The sequence below is a fragment of the Coptis chinensis genome, chromosome 2 (genome assembly GCF_015680905.1).
Source record: "Coptis chinensis isolate HL-2020 chromosome 2, ASM1568090v1, whole genome shotgun sequence".
Taxonomy (NCBI): domain Eukaryota; kingdom Viridiplantae; phylum Streptophyta; class Magnoliopsida; order Ranunculales; family Ranunculaceae; genus Coptis; species Coptis chinensis.
The window spans coordinates 86463010-86478117 of record NC_141457.1 but is presented as its reverse complement, the minus strand read 5'-3'; the positions used below and the strand labels follow the sequence as shown (position 1 = coordinate 86478117).

At 38.6% G+C, this 15108-nt stretch overlaps 1 protein-coding gene, 2 long non-coding RNA genes and 1 pseudogene across 3 annotated transcripts; all 4 read right to left on the bottom strand.

Annotated features, from left to right (window-relative positions):
* Positions 1 to 796: 796 nt before the first annotated feature.
* Positions 797 to 1466, bottom strand: LOC147518563 (uncharacterized). The gene is made up of 2 exons (XR_015211830.1): positions 1196 to 1466; positions 797 to 1096 (listed from the first exon to the last, which is right to left on the bottom strand). It is a non-coding gene; the product is annotated as an uncharacterized LOC147518563 (long non-coding RNA).
* A 2012-nt stretch (positions 1467 to 3478) lies between these two features.
* On the bottom strand, positions 3479 to 4854 carry LOC147518562 (uncharacterized). Its single transcript, XR_015211828.1, has 3 exons — positions 4026 to 4854; positions 3859 to 3935; positions 3479 to 3730 (listed from the first exon to the last, which is right to left on the bottom strand). It is a non-coding gene; the product is annotated as an uncharacterized LOC147518562 (long non-coding RNA).
* A 257-nt stretch (positions 4855 to 5111) lies between these two features.
* On the bottom strand, positions 5112 to 6408 carry LOC147518561 (eukaryotic translation initiation factor 2 subunit alpha homolog; the record flags this gene model as incomplete). The annotated part of the gene is made up of 4 exons (XM_086593956.1): positions 5112 to 5219; positions 5731 to 5813; positions 6208 to 6277; positions 6358 to 6408. Coding segments are annotated over 4 exons (312 nt in total), but the record flags the coding sequence as incomplete, so codon positions are not given.
* A 75-nt stretch (positions 6409 to 6483) lies between these two features.
* On the bottom strand, positions 6484 to 7366 carry LOC147518560 (uncharacterized; annotated as a pseudogene).
* Between the last annotated feature and the right edge of the window lie 7742 nt (positions 7367 to 15108).

Below are 15108 nucleotides of genomic sequence, written 5' to 3'. Positions count from 1 at the left end.
AAATATCTAAAGAAAAATGCAAGAAGAATAACATTTTTCTTATTATTGTCTTCAAAATGATCTAGCGAATCCATCAGCAAATGTTTTTTTGTCGTTGAATATTTTGGTTTGATTAAATAAGTAAGTAGGTTGGATATAGGAAGAAAATGTTGCTAGCTAAAAAAGCCATTTTTTTTTTAAATTTAGAAACGTTTACATTTAAGTCGGATATAATATGTGGACTGAATTGAATGTATAAATAATAGCTTTCGATAAGATGGCTATGTGGTAAGATTGAATGATTCAAATGATTGAGGATTGAATTTTTTCAATCCATTTGTATGGAGGTGCACAGAAGTAAGAGCAGAGATAGACTGCATGATAATAAAATGAAACAATAAAAAACATGATATTAACTCAAACAATGATTTTGAACAAAATTTGCAGATGTGTGCAGTCAAAGAATCTAGATAGAAATGAGCTGTAACGCAAAGCGAAGGGACTCATTTCCCCAATATTATCTTAGTTAAAGGATTTGGCCAAAGGGAGAATCTAAAGCACAACTGAATTGCATCGTCGTATTAAGCAACAATGGTTATACTACATGGTAGGCAGTAGCTGCACCTGAATCATGAGGGGCCTTCAAAGAAAGTGTTTGTTTACCAATATCATAACAAACACTATTACATGGCAGAGCAAATCTAGTAGTTTTTTTTTTTATCGAACAACTATTTATGTAAATTCTATCACATCACTATTACATGGCAGAGCAAATGTAGTAGACATTAGTAGCATCACTGCTGCATTACAGAATAAATTCCAAGAACAAAATATCTAATAACCATAAATAATAAAACAATAGTAAGTTTAGGACAATAATAATAACGACATGGTCCAATCCATCTCCAGCATTCAGTCCTATTACCGTTTACATGCTCCAATCTCAAACTACAACATCAGCAGCATAAAGTGCATTGAAAGTTGGCGATAACAGGTTTTTGACCTCAGAAAGTTTAACCACACCAACTGACCCCTGGAGAAAATTTTCATGGGAGAATTGTTTTTCTGGTAACGCAGATTTAGCATCCATAATCTTTAAAAGCAAAAAGCCCGAGCTCTACAGAAACAGATATACTCAGAGAATTGTGCATTTGAAATGAACCTTCCTGATGAGAAATTGCCTCTTCTCATGTAGACAGAGGATCAGGAATCAAACCTGAAGACTGGACCAACCACTAAAGAGGGCATAACAGATGAAGTGACTTGTGTTGTAGCTACTCCCAGAGGATTCGATGTGAGGATAACGGAGAAGAAATCAGAGGATTCAGAGTAGAAGACCTGTAGCTGAGCGATGCTTGAGACCTCGGCAACATGCCATGTTTTGAAAAACCAACCTCATGCATACTGCACAAACGAAGGTTGAAACTGTGTACTGTAAGGCCCCAAGCTGAAACTCTGATTGGGTAGTAGGCATTTGACATGCCTGCTGCAATTTAAACAGTCCATTAATAACATTAATAACTGGGTCACTACGAGCCTTTTCCCTGTCTCTGAGAATTGCAACATGTAAAAGCGGACTTCGAGTATAGTATCAAAATTACCTTATTTAAATTTTCCCATACCAAATCAAGCCGGGTTTATGAAACCTTGGTCAGTAGCAAGGAGATAAAGTTCTCCCTTGAACTGCAAGCAAAGTCATCATGTCAAAACCACATATATTTGTCAGGAAGAAAAGAAGAGAAAAAGAAGAATAAAGAAATCAACAATAGAAACTATAGCCAGTATAAGTAACCTTGAACATGGTGGTGAAATGATTGTTAGGGAAGAAAACACAGAGCTCACGTTCCTTCAGACCTTCTAGTAAGCAAAATAATCTGAATAAGAAAAAGTTTGCCAAAAATCAAATTATTACCAGCCCAGTCAAACACATGGGAAAATCCCAGTACATGAAGAAAGAGGACATTACAGTACCCATATATAGTTAGTTGGCTTGCATGGTTTTTGAAAAAATTCCTAATTACTTCTCCTGCAGCAGATTTTGGAAAAAAAAACAGAAAAAACCGGTGGTTAGAGAAAATATACGTCAAATTAGCAAAATTAGCCGACAAAATTATGTACAGCTTACACTATCTTCATTGTTATCAAATAGAACCTCACCATTATGGTGAGTGACATCATTATTGGCATGAGACTCGTCTCAGGCCTTTTTCAAATTTTGTTCACCAAAATTACCTCTCCTTCATACATGGATAAGATAATAATCCTTATTCCCCGAATGTAGTATCCGATCTTCTCCTTCATATATGGGCTCACCGCCATCGTGGCTTGAGGTGGCACTCTTGTGGACGCCCATGTGATCTCTCATTCCACCGGATAAATCGAATCGATCTCCGCTTGCGGATGTAGCGTAAAAAGCGCTTTTTTTCACAATCGGGGGGGGAGCATAATATTGTTGACTATAGAAATGAATGCCCGCTACTAATTCTTCCCTCGGCTTCGGTAAAATCAAAAGGCGCCCGGGAGACAGAGAGAAATCAAGGCAGGTTCCAAACCAACTTGTGGAACACAACTAAGCGGCAAACCGCCGCTGAGCCCTAAAAAGATATCTGAATTTATTGGATTCAAGTTCGGTTCGACCGAAATGAAGTTGTCTTATCACTTTTAGTCCGCTCAAACGATTAGAGTTGAATCTTTTGATGCTATTAGTTAGCGGCTAAACCCAGCTAATGCAGACTTAGGCGCCAGCTTGCTACTAAAATAGGTGTAGCGAGCGTTGGGGTTCCGATCTCTAAATAGATCTGCTATAGCTTCTCGATCTCGATCAAATGGCTTAGAATCTGTCTCTACATCTGGATCTGTAATAGGATATGGAACTAAATATCGACCTGAAACTGGAAGGGATGCTCCATAGCTTCAACTGATACTGCTTCTAGCCTACATCGGCAGTGGATCACGCCCATGATCATAAGGGCTTTTCCGTATGGGGTTGGATCATTGGCCCTGGTGATAGCTCCCGTTTGGCTAGAAGTTCTCACTTCAAGCGGATATTCGAGAAATACAGCTGACCAGTCAAGTTCATTCTAGGTTTATACATGTTAAGGCAATAGCATGGCCGAGTATAGAGAAAGTCAACCCAGGGCAATTGAAGAGGAAGTCAAGAAGAACTCAGACTCCCATTTTCATCCACTTTAATGGTTTGATAAAGTTTATATCGATTCTCTTCGTGAATGTAGTGGAAATAAAACTAAAACTACTAATGAAGTTAATGTTCTAAAGACTTACGCAGAAGATGAACCAGTAGTAGATAAGTTAGAATTATTAAGAACAACATATTAATCAAAGGGGACTGCTGGGAGGACGCGGAGCTTGTCAAGCAACTGACAGCTAGAACCAACAGGCTCAAGCCCTTTGTCTTCCAGTAAAAAATTGCATGCTGCACAAAATCAGGTAATATTCAAGCAAGGATCAAATGTGATTTACAGTTTTGTTGTCCAACAGAGAACAAAAAAATTATATTGACATGACACTGCCATTGAACAATCAGACGGTGAAACAGATTGTTTTCTCACAAAAATTGGTTTACATTCGCAGAGGCTTAGCTAGTAACAGGAGAGGATATGAAGCGAGTATTAGTTGTTTGAAGAGACAAATCAAAGGACTCCCCTTCAATACCATCTGCCAAACTCCTATCGTTCAGGAGCTCAAGAGATTCCACAATCTTGGACATTGTTGGCCCGAACTCTGGCTCAGTCTGTTGGCATTGAACAGACAAAATATCATATGTTGTTGATATGCTAATTTATGAAATTACAAAGTAATGCAACTGAATGCATATCTGAAATACATATAAAAGGTGTTTGAATGTTTGATTGACCTCACCTGAATACAGAGAGAGACAATGTCAGCAAACCAAGAGAGGAACCTGGAGGAGAACATTGGTCACGCATCTCCATTTCCTTAAGATAATAAAGTCATCTGATTGATTTGGTGTTTTAATATTGAAAAATAGAAAAAAGTCAAATCAAACTGATTCAGTGAAGCCTTACATTCAAACAACCTTTAGGAATAAAAATCGCACGCAATACCCTTTAAGACAGCAGCAACAGGAAAACTCATAACTTGCATCAAAGTCATGCAGAATAAACTGCTCAAACGATGCAACCTTGGTCACATTTTTCTTCCCACGTGTCTTATTACCTTTCATCCCTTCATTTCATTGAGGTTGAAAATAGAGTGTGTGATATTGACCAAGGAAGTATGCAGAACATTAGCAGAGCGATCATGATCCAGGAGGGACATTGCGACTTCTCTGAACCCTGTCTCACCAACCCTTACAGACCGCTTCAACCTGGCTGACCAAGAGCTTTTCCAACTAAGCCTCCCCTATTGCTCGGGATAGGATCAACACCAACCTTAACAACTTTTACAATATCATTCGCCAAGTAATTCTCATAAAGCAACTTGACTGCCCAAGTATCTCAACAATCCACTTTCTAGATGATTGAAATGATGGAAAATTTCATCTGGCTGCTCAACCGTCAAGGCGTCAACACCACTAATCCACTATGTCGTTGATGCTAATAACACTTACTTATAAAATTAAGTTGGCTAAGCTGAGATTGACATAATAGGATCATCAACATATAAAATTAATAATAAAAACTGGAATAAATGGTGATATGCAGCTATGAGACAATAGATAAGTACATCAAATGCCAAAATCTAGATAGCCCACAATAAGTTGACTTTATATTGCATTCCCTTCCATATAAATGGCTTAAGATTATATGAAGAATTATTTCCTGATTATAATAGTGTTTAGTATAAAAGAGTTTTGTGAACATGTGCTCTAATGCAAAGGGTGGCTTTTAATTCAAATTAGAATATCCAACACTTGCACATTGTTCAGCAAGTAGTGACAGACACCATTCTTTTCTTTTGACTTGCTTTCTTATAATAGTTAAAAAGCAATAAAGACACAACAACTTCTCTAAAACTCTTAAAAATACAAAGACTGGCTAAAGACATGCACAAAATGCTTAGCACAGAGGTTCGATGCAATGGTATGACATGGCTTGTTGACAAATAAATAAACTACTCAATTTAGCCAATTAAGCAGAAGCTGGAGCTAGTCACAACAACGACAGCAAGAACAACATCAAACAATGCAGGTTTAACCAAAGATCATGCCCATCCTTTTCAAAACAATTCCATTTAGAAATGTTGCGCTTAGGTACATCCTGCATACCCAACAAAAATCCGAGTAAAGAAATCGTCAACTGTGATGTTAGCATAATACATGCACTGATGGGAGACGTACCTGCCTTAAGAGATGCATATGTTGACGATAGGGACAGAATGGACAATAAGAATCCCCAAGACTAAATGAGAAAAAACCAAATTTTTAATTACTAAACCACTACCTACAGCTTCAAGGAGAAATGTTTCAACCATATAAGACACAAATAAATAACTTAATTTAAAAAATGAAAGGATAACATCAAATTTGTTAAGGATGTGTAATATATAAATGACTTTTATTAGGACAAATAATATTATTTTTTAGTTACTTAATACCAAATTTTCAATAAAAAAACACTATAAGTAAGTAAGTAACAATTCTCATTTGATCAAAATATACATTGTTTACATATCCAACCGTACATGAAAGTATAAAACACCTCATCAAGGAAACCGGTAAACAGTGTATGGCATTAACATAAAAAATTCAAGGCCAATAATAGTGCATACCTTGTTGAGAGTCTGTGTTGTAAGGGCATACAGTGGGGGAGCCACCAATTTCATCTTAACAGGACAATCATCATTTCCAGCAGCTTAAGCTTTCGGCATGGCAGCCTGTAAAATGGAGAAGAATGGACGTAATATGGGCTACAGCAACAAAAATTTGGGCAAATAAGCTAAACAAATCATATTAGAAAAAGAAACGAAACGAATTAAAGTCAAAAGTATGAGATCATGACCTTGATGTGAAGAACCACTTCCATCTGAAAAAATTTCATTTCAATGTCTGTTTGTATTTTCAGCGGCTATAGGGTCATGCGCCTCCTAATGTTGATTAAAAGAGCATCTTTAATATCATCTGACACAGCGGGTACCAGCTTAGTGACATGTGTAGTGACAAATTGATAAGTTAAACAGAAATAGAATACCTTATACTACCAAATAATGAGGGGCTTAATTGTAGTTACCTCCTTTCCAAATTTTGACCAACTTCCTTAATCTCGCGAGTAAGTGAGTTTAAAATGGAGTCAGGATGATTCACGATTAACCTGAATGCCTGGTTAAACAATAACACTTAAATCAAATTGCAAGTCAGTCAACAACGTGACTTTAAGGTGAGCATGGTCTAAGAAATACCTCATATGCATGTCCATATTTTAGGTACAGAGGCCAACCATATGCATGTCGATATTATTAAGTAAACTAATAGATAACAACCAATAACTACACTAAACAACGAATTCTATAAGCAAAATCAACAATTCATAGATTGAGGCTTCCAAATTGAACAAACTTCAACAATTCATAGGGGCTTTTATCCAGTGCAGCCACGATGAACCTCGCGGGCCCGTGCATCATCGGCTGGCTTTCATTGCCTGCAGAACGAGTACTTAAAGGAGGCGTAGAGAACTCATCCAATGGCTGCAACTCTTCAAACTTCGTAAATGTGACCAACACCCTGATAGTAGGAACCACCGGAATAGCAACCTTAACAGGAAAAGTTCCCGTGGAAGATTTGTAGTAAGAAGTTCTCTTAGACGACGGATTGCCTTGACCTTGTTTGCGAGAAAATCAAGCAAAGGAAGGAGTTCTTCTGTCTGAAGCGGGAAATTGGGTGAAAGCCAGAGAATAGGTCTCAATCCTTATTTGTACTCGCTCTCACAATGACTTTCCTTGCGCCGATGACTACTCTTAGAACTCAAAGATGGTTTTCTTGTATCCCTTCCTCTACGGAGTTCATCGCCCTTCGCAGCAATATATACTGAGTGCCTACCAAGTCTGTTTCTGGGAGGCGAATCCCCAAGGAGATCACTGACCTTCTCCTCCACACAAAGTGAACTTCTAGGAGGAAGCAAATTTTTTTGTGTCTCGTGCTTGGCTTCCGGTTTTCTCCATCCACCAAATAAACACTATGCCGTTGAGCAATAAACCCATCAGAAATCCCATTCTCTGGCACTGACTCTGAAGAATCTATCTTAAGGGCAAGCTCCAATTGACTCTTCTCATCCTCTATCAACAGATAACCATAATCACTCTCCGTCTCATTGCAAGACGAGAAAAATCCATCGTCTGTGATAGCTACCTGTCTAGACTCGATGCTCACAACCACGTTATGCATATCTTAAACTTTAGCTTTCCATCGCATATATATATATATATATATATATATATATATATATATATATATATATATATATATATATATAACCAATAATGAAATCCCATTCTCGGCATTGACTCGACAAATCTATCTTAAGGGCAACCTCCAATTGACTATTCTCACCCTCGTCAAAAGATCACCATAATCATTCTCCGTCTCATTGCAAGACGAAAAAATTCATCGTCTGTAATAGCTACCCGCCTAGACTTGATGCTCACAACCACGCTCGCATATCATAAACTTAAGCTTTCCACGCCCAAACCATTTCCGTCTTTTCTTGCCTTCTCCAAGTTAAGTGTGGTGAAAGCACTTCCCGTGGTCCGAGACATTGCAAAGGACTTATTGTTGAACCTCTCGCATCTTTACCTTGTGTGAGATTATGCAAAGTGAAGCAGGAAACGAGGCTGAAAGATGAAGAATATGAAGAGCAGACAATAAACATACCCAATCGATGAAGAGCAGATAAAGAAAGTTGATGTCTTAAAGAAAGCATCGCTAAAATGGTGCCAGCGCAAACAAATTGGAAACAAACTTTTTCCCTAAACACAATTTAAAAGTAAATTAAAAAAATAATAATCTAACCTCTTCCATGTGGAGAGGGATTTTCAAGATGAAGAAGAGATGTTGCTGAATATGTTTTTTTTTCATTGGGAAAGTAGCGAAACGGTTGGTTAACTGAAAACTTTGGGCAACAAATTAGAAGACCATACCTTTCTGTTCGAGGTGGAAGTTGGGTAAAAAAGTATTGAATGATAAAGGCACTATTCTGTGACTGGAAGGAAAAAAAAAATAGAGAAGAAAAAAATAAGAAATAGAATAAATTTGAAGAAATAAACAAAATTCCTATGAGTAGATTTCAATTCATAAATTCAATCAGCAGAGGAATGACAAAGTTGTTTTGAGTGGAATGACAGAGTTATTTTTGTCCTAAATTCGGGAGGGAGCGTAGGAACGGAGAAGACAAACGAACGGTTTAATTGGGAAACCGCGAAACGGTGTTTCTGTTTTACGAAGATGTTGAGTTTTATAGGCCGATTTACAGGAATACGGGAGGTAATGGCTAATTTACCCTTCGAAGATGAACTGGGGAAAATTTCGTGGGTGAAACTTTCGGATACCCTTGTGATTAAAAAGTTTGGTGTAAAATGGAGAATATGGGGACTAATAAATGGGGCAAGTTTTCCCATTATATATAAGATAAGATAAGATAGATCCTATGTGACCTTTGCCTACTAATTCCTAATATGGGTTGTTTTGTTTTCTTCAACTTTTCACATAAAAGTTTAACTTTGTACTCACATCTTTGTCAGAATCGGCTATAGTAAACATAGGTGTAAATGCTTCGGGAATGGTGTAGCAAACATAATGTGTACCCTGAAGTGTGCGATGTGGCTGCACCACTCGACAGGTTTTTTACGGTTGGATTCTGAATACAAAACAATTCTGTCAGTATTGCTTACTATGTGGTTTGGGACAAGCAAAATGTTGTGATATTATGCGCAGATGTCCGTGTGGGCGAAGTAGCTAGTTGTTCCATCTCATTTTCCTTGGAGAAATACTTCAATTGACGCGTATACAAAAATTGGCCCGCACTTGCTTTAAAATTTGTGAAGGTCCCTGGTTTGGGTCAGGGCCGTTTGACACCCCTTGTTGGGCTAGCTTATTCGAAACCTAAGCCCAAGTCCAGTTTTAGTTCGTAATTTATCTTTTTTCGTTTCGAGTTGTTATTTTGGAAGATCACCCATTGGGCTGGAGTATGGATCCAACACCCAAGCCCAAAGCCCTTTTAATCCGTTTTAGACCAAAATATCGTTTTGGTCGTATGAAACATTGTCAGAAAAACGATATTTATTAGTAGCGTGGCCAGAAAGTCTTACACCATTTTGTATCTTTGGCGACTTATTTATTACTCCCCTCTCTAAGGGTGGAATTTGAGCATAGGGCTCGAGCTCGGCTTGGGCTTGACTCGTTTAAGCTTGGCTCGAGCTCGCTCGTTTACTATATGAGCCGAGCTCGAGTTCAAATAAAAGCTCGTGTAACAAATGAGTTTGATGAAGCTCGGCTCGTTTAGTTCAAATAGCATATTTATAGTGTAAAATAACCGAGGGCTCGGAGCTCGGCTTGGGCTTGGCTCGTTTAAGCTCGGCTCGAGTTCACTTGTTTAACTATATGAGCCGAGCTCGAGCTCAATTTAAAGCTCATGTAATTACCGAGCTTGAGCATGGTAAAGCTCGGCTTGTTTAGCTCGAATTCCACCCTTACTCCCCTCTCTTTTTCTTGAACTCATTTTTACTCTCCTTCTCTCTTCAACTCCTCAAGTACCACTAATGGCTTTTACACCAGGTATAATACAAAGCCCTTCTTCCATTTACTCTTGTATAAACGTACTTTTTCTGTACTAATGGGGTGGTTCTCGTTTACAGGTGAAAGTTCAAAATATAGTGAACTGTTTATAGCCGCTTCGTCTGGAGACTTAAAAAAGCTTAAGAGTACGTAAGCTTTGCATGACTTAATAATAAATGTGGTTTTAAAGTTATAGACAGTCAAGTGTTTTTTAATCTATGGACTTATTTTGTGTTTAATAATATCAGAGCTAGGTAAGGAGTTGGACCGTGGGCAAGGGCTGAAAGAAACCATTGGTAATGTTAGACTTTCACCGGTCTTGTTGCTTTTCACGTTTCTTTTCTTGAGGACGGGAAGGACTAATATTTGTAACTACTTTATAACACCCCGTTTTTATAATGTATTTTTCTATTTAATTAATTAATTTAGTTGTTTATTTTAAAAATTCGCCGGATTGACTTCGGATACGTGGCCCGGTTTTGGGCCCGAAGTTCATTGGGCTTTGGTTTTGGACCCAAGTATATAAACACTTTTCTAGAAAATAGGGTTCGTAAGAGAATATAATATATTAAAAATGGAGGCGAGAGAAGTGGTTTTGCCGAGTATTGGGAGCGGCGATTCCGGACCCTGAGGAATTCGCCGAGTCGTTCATACAGTGAGTAGCTATTTTGCTATTTCACCGATTTGTAGTTTTCGTATGTCGGTTTCATCGCTCATCGTTCTTGTTTTATATTGCTCTTTGGTCTTGTTTTATTCGACGACTCTAGTCAAACACCGCTGAACCGTAATACCGTGAGGGGGTGTCCTTACTTTTATTGAACGTGGAACGGTTCCAAACTTCGAGCGTTGTTAATGGAGGCGCGAGTCCCATGAATCGCTTCGCCATATTAAGTTCTTGTTGTTTGTATTGAGGGTGGGCAAAGCGGGCGGTCAAAGTCAGAATTCGGCATCAATGGCGCCACGACGCATAAATCGTCTTTGCCCTTTGAATGGGTTGTTTTGTTGTGTTGGGTTAGGTTGTTTGGAGTAGTGGGATTATGATGGGTGATAGTGGGGTGACGGATTGGTGGTGATGGGCGACCGCCCGGTTTCTTGGGTCGCTTGAAGCTCAGAAAAAACTCGCTAATGGCGGCCGAGAATCGCCAAAGAACCGTGTTGGTTGTTTTTGTTTGTAGTTTGGTTGATTGGTTTTGTTGATTGTATTGTTGAAGTGAGGTAGTGTAGTAGAGTGAGGGCAAAATTGTTGGAAGCTTGAAGCCGCCCATTAACGGCGCAAGAAATTCCTAGATCTAGTTTTTGTGATGTTTGGATGGGACGATTTGGACTTGTCGCTTTCATTAAAGTTGGTTGGGTTTGGATGGGGAGTCTAACCGACTTAATGGAATGGGAGTGGATGGCCGGAAAAATTGGGGTGCCGGTGGTGGCGCTTGGAGAAGATGAACTGTGGGACGGTTTGGGCTTGGGCGGTTTAGATAGTTGGGCTTTGGGTTGGTTAGTTGGTCTCCCATTAGTCATTGGTTTGGGTGGTATTTTAACCGGGCCTGACTACATCGCTTTGGTTGGGCCAACTCTTTTTCAGCCATTTGGTTGGACCCATTTCTTTTAGCCTTTGATTTGTGGACCAGTTCAATGTAAAGATTTCCGTGCCGAATCCAATTAAGTTTTGTAGACCAGTTCAATGTAAAGATTTCCAGGCCGAATCCAATTAAGTTTTGGGATCAGTTCTAATATTTGATTTGGGGACCAGTTTAAATTTAAAGTTTTTGGACCGAACCACTTAACTGTTTTTGGGCCCGTTTCTAATATTGCTTGGGCCAGTCCATATATTTAATATAGATCCAATCGGTCGTAGAATAAATAAGTGGGCTTTTAGACTTCCGGGTTCTAAGGTTTGGGTTTGGCCAGTTGGGTCCGAACCATTTCCTTAGTCACGAGCCCGTGAACCATGCACCTTTGACCTTAGCCATGAACCATGGCTATGACTCTGAACCTCGTCAAACACTGGAAACGCCAAATTGACTTTGACTAGATGACACGGTTTGACTTTGACCATCGACCGCCGACTTTGACCTTCGACCATGGACGGTTGACTTTCACCTTTGACTTTGACTAGGACAGTTTGACTTTGACCATCGACCGTTGACTTTGACCTTTGACCATGGACGGTTGACTTTCACCTTTGACTTTGACTAGGACAGTTTGACTTTGACCATGACATGTTGAGTTTGACCTTGACCATGAGGTGTTGACCTTTGACCGTTGACTTTGACCGTTGACTGTGAATGTTGACTTTTCCAGTTTTTCATATGTTTGCTTATATGGATATATATATAGTAATAAAATACTGTCGGATATTGTATAACTTTAGTTGTCATTATCTAAGAAAGATTTGACCTTGATGATTGGGTTTTTTTTTGTTAAACAAGAGAAAGTAAGTTCTCGCGGCATCGCTTTGCAACACAAAAAGCTTCGCTGTTTGGATACCGTGGAAAGAGTTGTTCCATTCGAAGATATCCCGTCCGAAATCCCATTTGTTTGAAATTAGGATTTCGACCGCTTTTTCAACCTAAATTTTCTTTTAGATGGGCTAAGGTTGGGACTTCGAAGTTCTACATGAAAAGTATATCTAAATACCTTAGTTTCTAAATAATTAAGTTACATGTCATTTGGATGAATGTAGGAAAAACCTTAGCATTGATTATGTATCGATAAGAACTACGGCGCTTGATTCCAATCTTGAAAGATTTGGATACGTGAAAGTGACTTTAAGCAAAAGTGCGACCACTACACTATATCTCTAATAATATATATATTAGTTTGTGTGATAACTATGTGATTATGTTAGAAATTATCATTGTTTTGAGACTACATAAATATATATGTGGGAGATAGAAGTGGTATATGAATATAGACTTTAGTATATGTGGATATGGGGTTAGTGAGATTCATTGACCCCAAGAGAACGCTCTAATGGCGGACAGCTCTCCTGCGGCTTAAAGCAGCTACCTTGTTTTGTGTTTAGTGAAGAAACTCGATCTCCCTCAAGCTTGAGGGAGTAGAGATACCTTTCCCAAGGGAACACGCCAGACCTCTCCACTTCCCCTTTCCCCTTCTTCTCCTTTAAACTCTCTTCTCCACCTAGAGCTACCCAAATTAATTAGTTTACCACAATCTAAACCTTACCATTCACAGCCTCCACAACCCAAAACTCTTTGTTTCCAGTAGATCTACTAATTGGAAGTGATGAAGAAGAAAAAAGAAAAAAAAGCTTCCTCCTTTCTCATTTGGTATGTAGGAGAGTTTATATCAACCAACATTGGTCTCTATCTTCTTCTGGATCCGGAGGTGGGTTTTGTGGTTGTCTCCTTTGGTGCAGCCACCTTCCCACATTTTGCGATCTTACACTATCTCAAGACCTTAAATAAGTTGGGTTTAGTTGGTTTTGGTATGTATCGGTCAGTTGTGGTAGTTTCATTTTGGATTTACTTGGTCCAACATCTCTATATGGACGCCAAGGCCATGGGTTCACCCTTTATGTCCGGATTTCTGGTTTGGCTTTATGATTTGTTTGTTCAAAGCCATGGCTCTCTCCCATTTTCTACCCCCTTCCTGGATTCTTTGGTTTGGGATTCTTGAGTCAGTCAGCCACCACTAGCCGGGCCTTTGGTGGGGCATTCCTGTTTGGAATTGCTAATCCGACTTTGTTGTTGTGGAGTATTATATCAGATCGACGATGACTCGTGAGTCGTCACCATGGGAGATCCAACACGGTGGAAGAAGGAGAGCAACTATGAAGTCGACCAAAAGAGAAAAGGATGGGGTTTCCAATGTGGTCGAGGTGTCTTTGGCGGTGGTTGCTTGAGCTAGTGGAGTCTATGTCGAGACTACCATATATTTACGACTTTTCGTTGGTTTCAACCGCTTTTAATTTCAGTTTTCTTTTCTTGTTTTCGTGTTAATGTTAATTGTTTTGATTGTAAGAATTTATGTACAAATTAATACAATCGAGGCGCTTTTATCAAAAAAAAAAAAAAAAAAAAAAGTATATGTGGATATGTTTTAGACATTAGTGTGTGTGGACTTGAATTTGGGCTAATGAACTATTTGTTTACTTATATTGTATATATGAGTATGGTTATATAAATTGTATTTGTTTGATTATAAGTCCGCTTTACATTTAATGATATTTACGTGCTTGATTTGCCTTGACGCCGCTAAAAGTGACTCTTTGCATGTGTGGTCTATTTTGACATGAGTAATGCTAGTATAATTATAAGTGATAATAATGTTTTAATGTGTCGCCCACATCTTTAGAACTCTCCACTTCGGGATTTGGTAATGAAAAGAAATGTTTATGACTTGTGATGTCATGTGATAGATGGGTATTCATTGAATGTGCCATGAATGACCCAATCGTTTGACCCTCTCTATAGAGGAACTAAGGTATTCGCTTTAGGGGTTGGTCGTATTCCTTGAATGTACGGGAATGTAGGTTTGGGTATTCCTTGAATGTGGCGGAATGACTCGGGGCATTTATTGAATGTGCCATGAATGGCCCGTTAGTGTTATGATGGGTATTCCTTGAATGTGGCGGGAATGACCAAGGTATTCATTGAATGTGCCATGAATGACCGATATTTTGTTATGCCCAAAAGAGGCTTTGTGATTATGTGTATGGAAAGCCCGTGAGATGGTGACGCGACTCACAAGTTCTGAAGTTTACAAGATGAAAGTATGTTTCCTGGAGGCGATATCCCGCTTGGGGCGATGTCTTGTAAGTGGTACTTTCGGTGTGAGTGAAATGCGACGGATATGTGTGATTTGGCAAATGTGTGTAGTCAAAATCGTGGAGTAGGAACTAAAGGTTGAATGTGTCTTTGAATAAAGGAGTCAACAAGATAATTAATAAGTAAAGTAAAAATATTGATTTTACGGTGATGATGGAGTTATTGTATGTGATGTATATGATTTCTTATGAAATATATATACATGGTTTGTATAAGTTGATACTCACAAGGGATGAATGTACTCCTTGGTTGTGATTTTTCCTCGCTTCTCATAAGTAGACGAAAGATACTAAAAAGTAAAAGTATATGAATTGTGTGATGTTATGGATATGAAGTGTGGCGACGCGAATAATACTAGTAAATGATTGTGAGTTCTATGTGATTGTGAATTGACTATAACTTGATATGTTATTCTAAAACTATTAATGACTTGTGATAGTCGAGAGATATATGATTATGCACGCCTAAAACTTTATAACGTAATGATGTCATATGAATGACTACCCTTAATATAGGTATTATGATAAGTGGTATTCCCTAATATCGCGGACGAACGGAGTTATATCAATTAGACTTAAAATGTCTTAAATGAGGGTG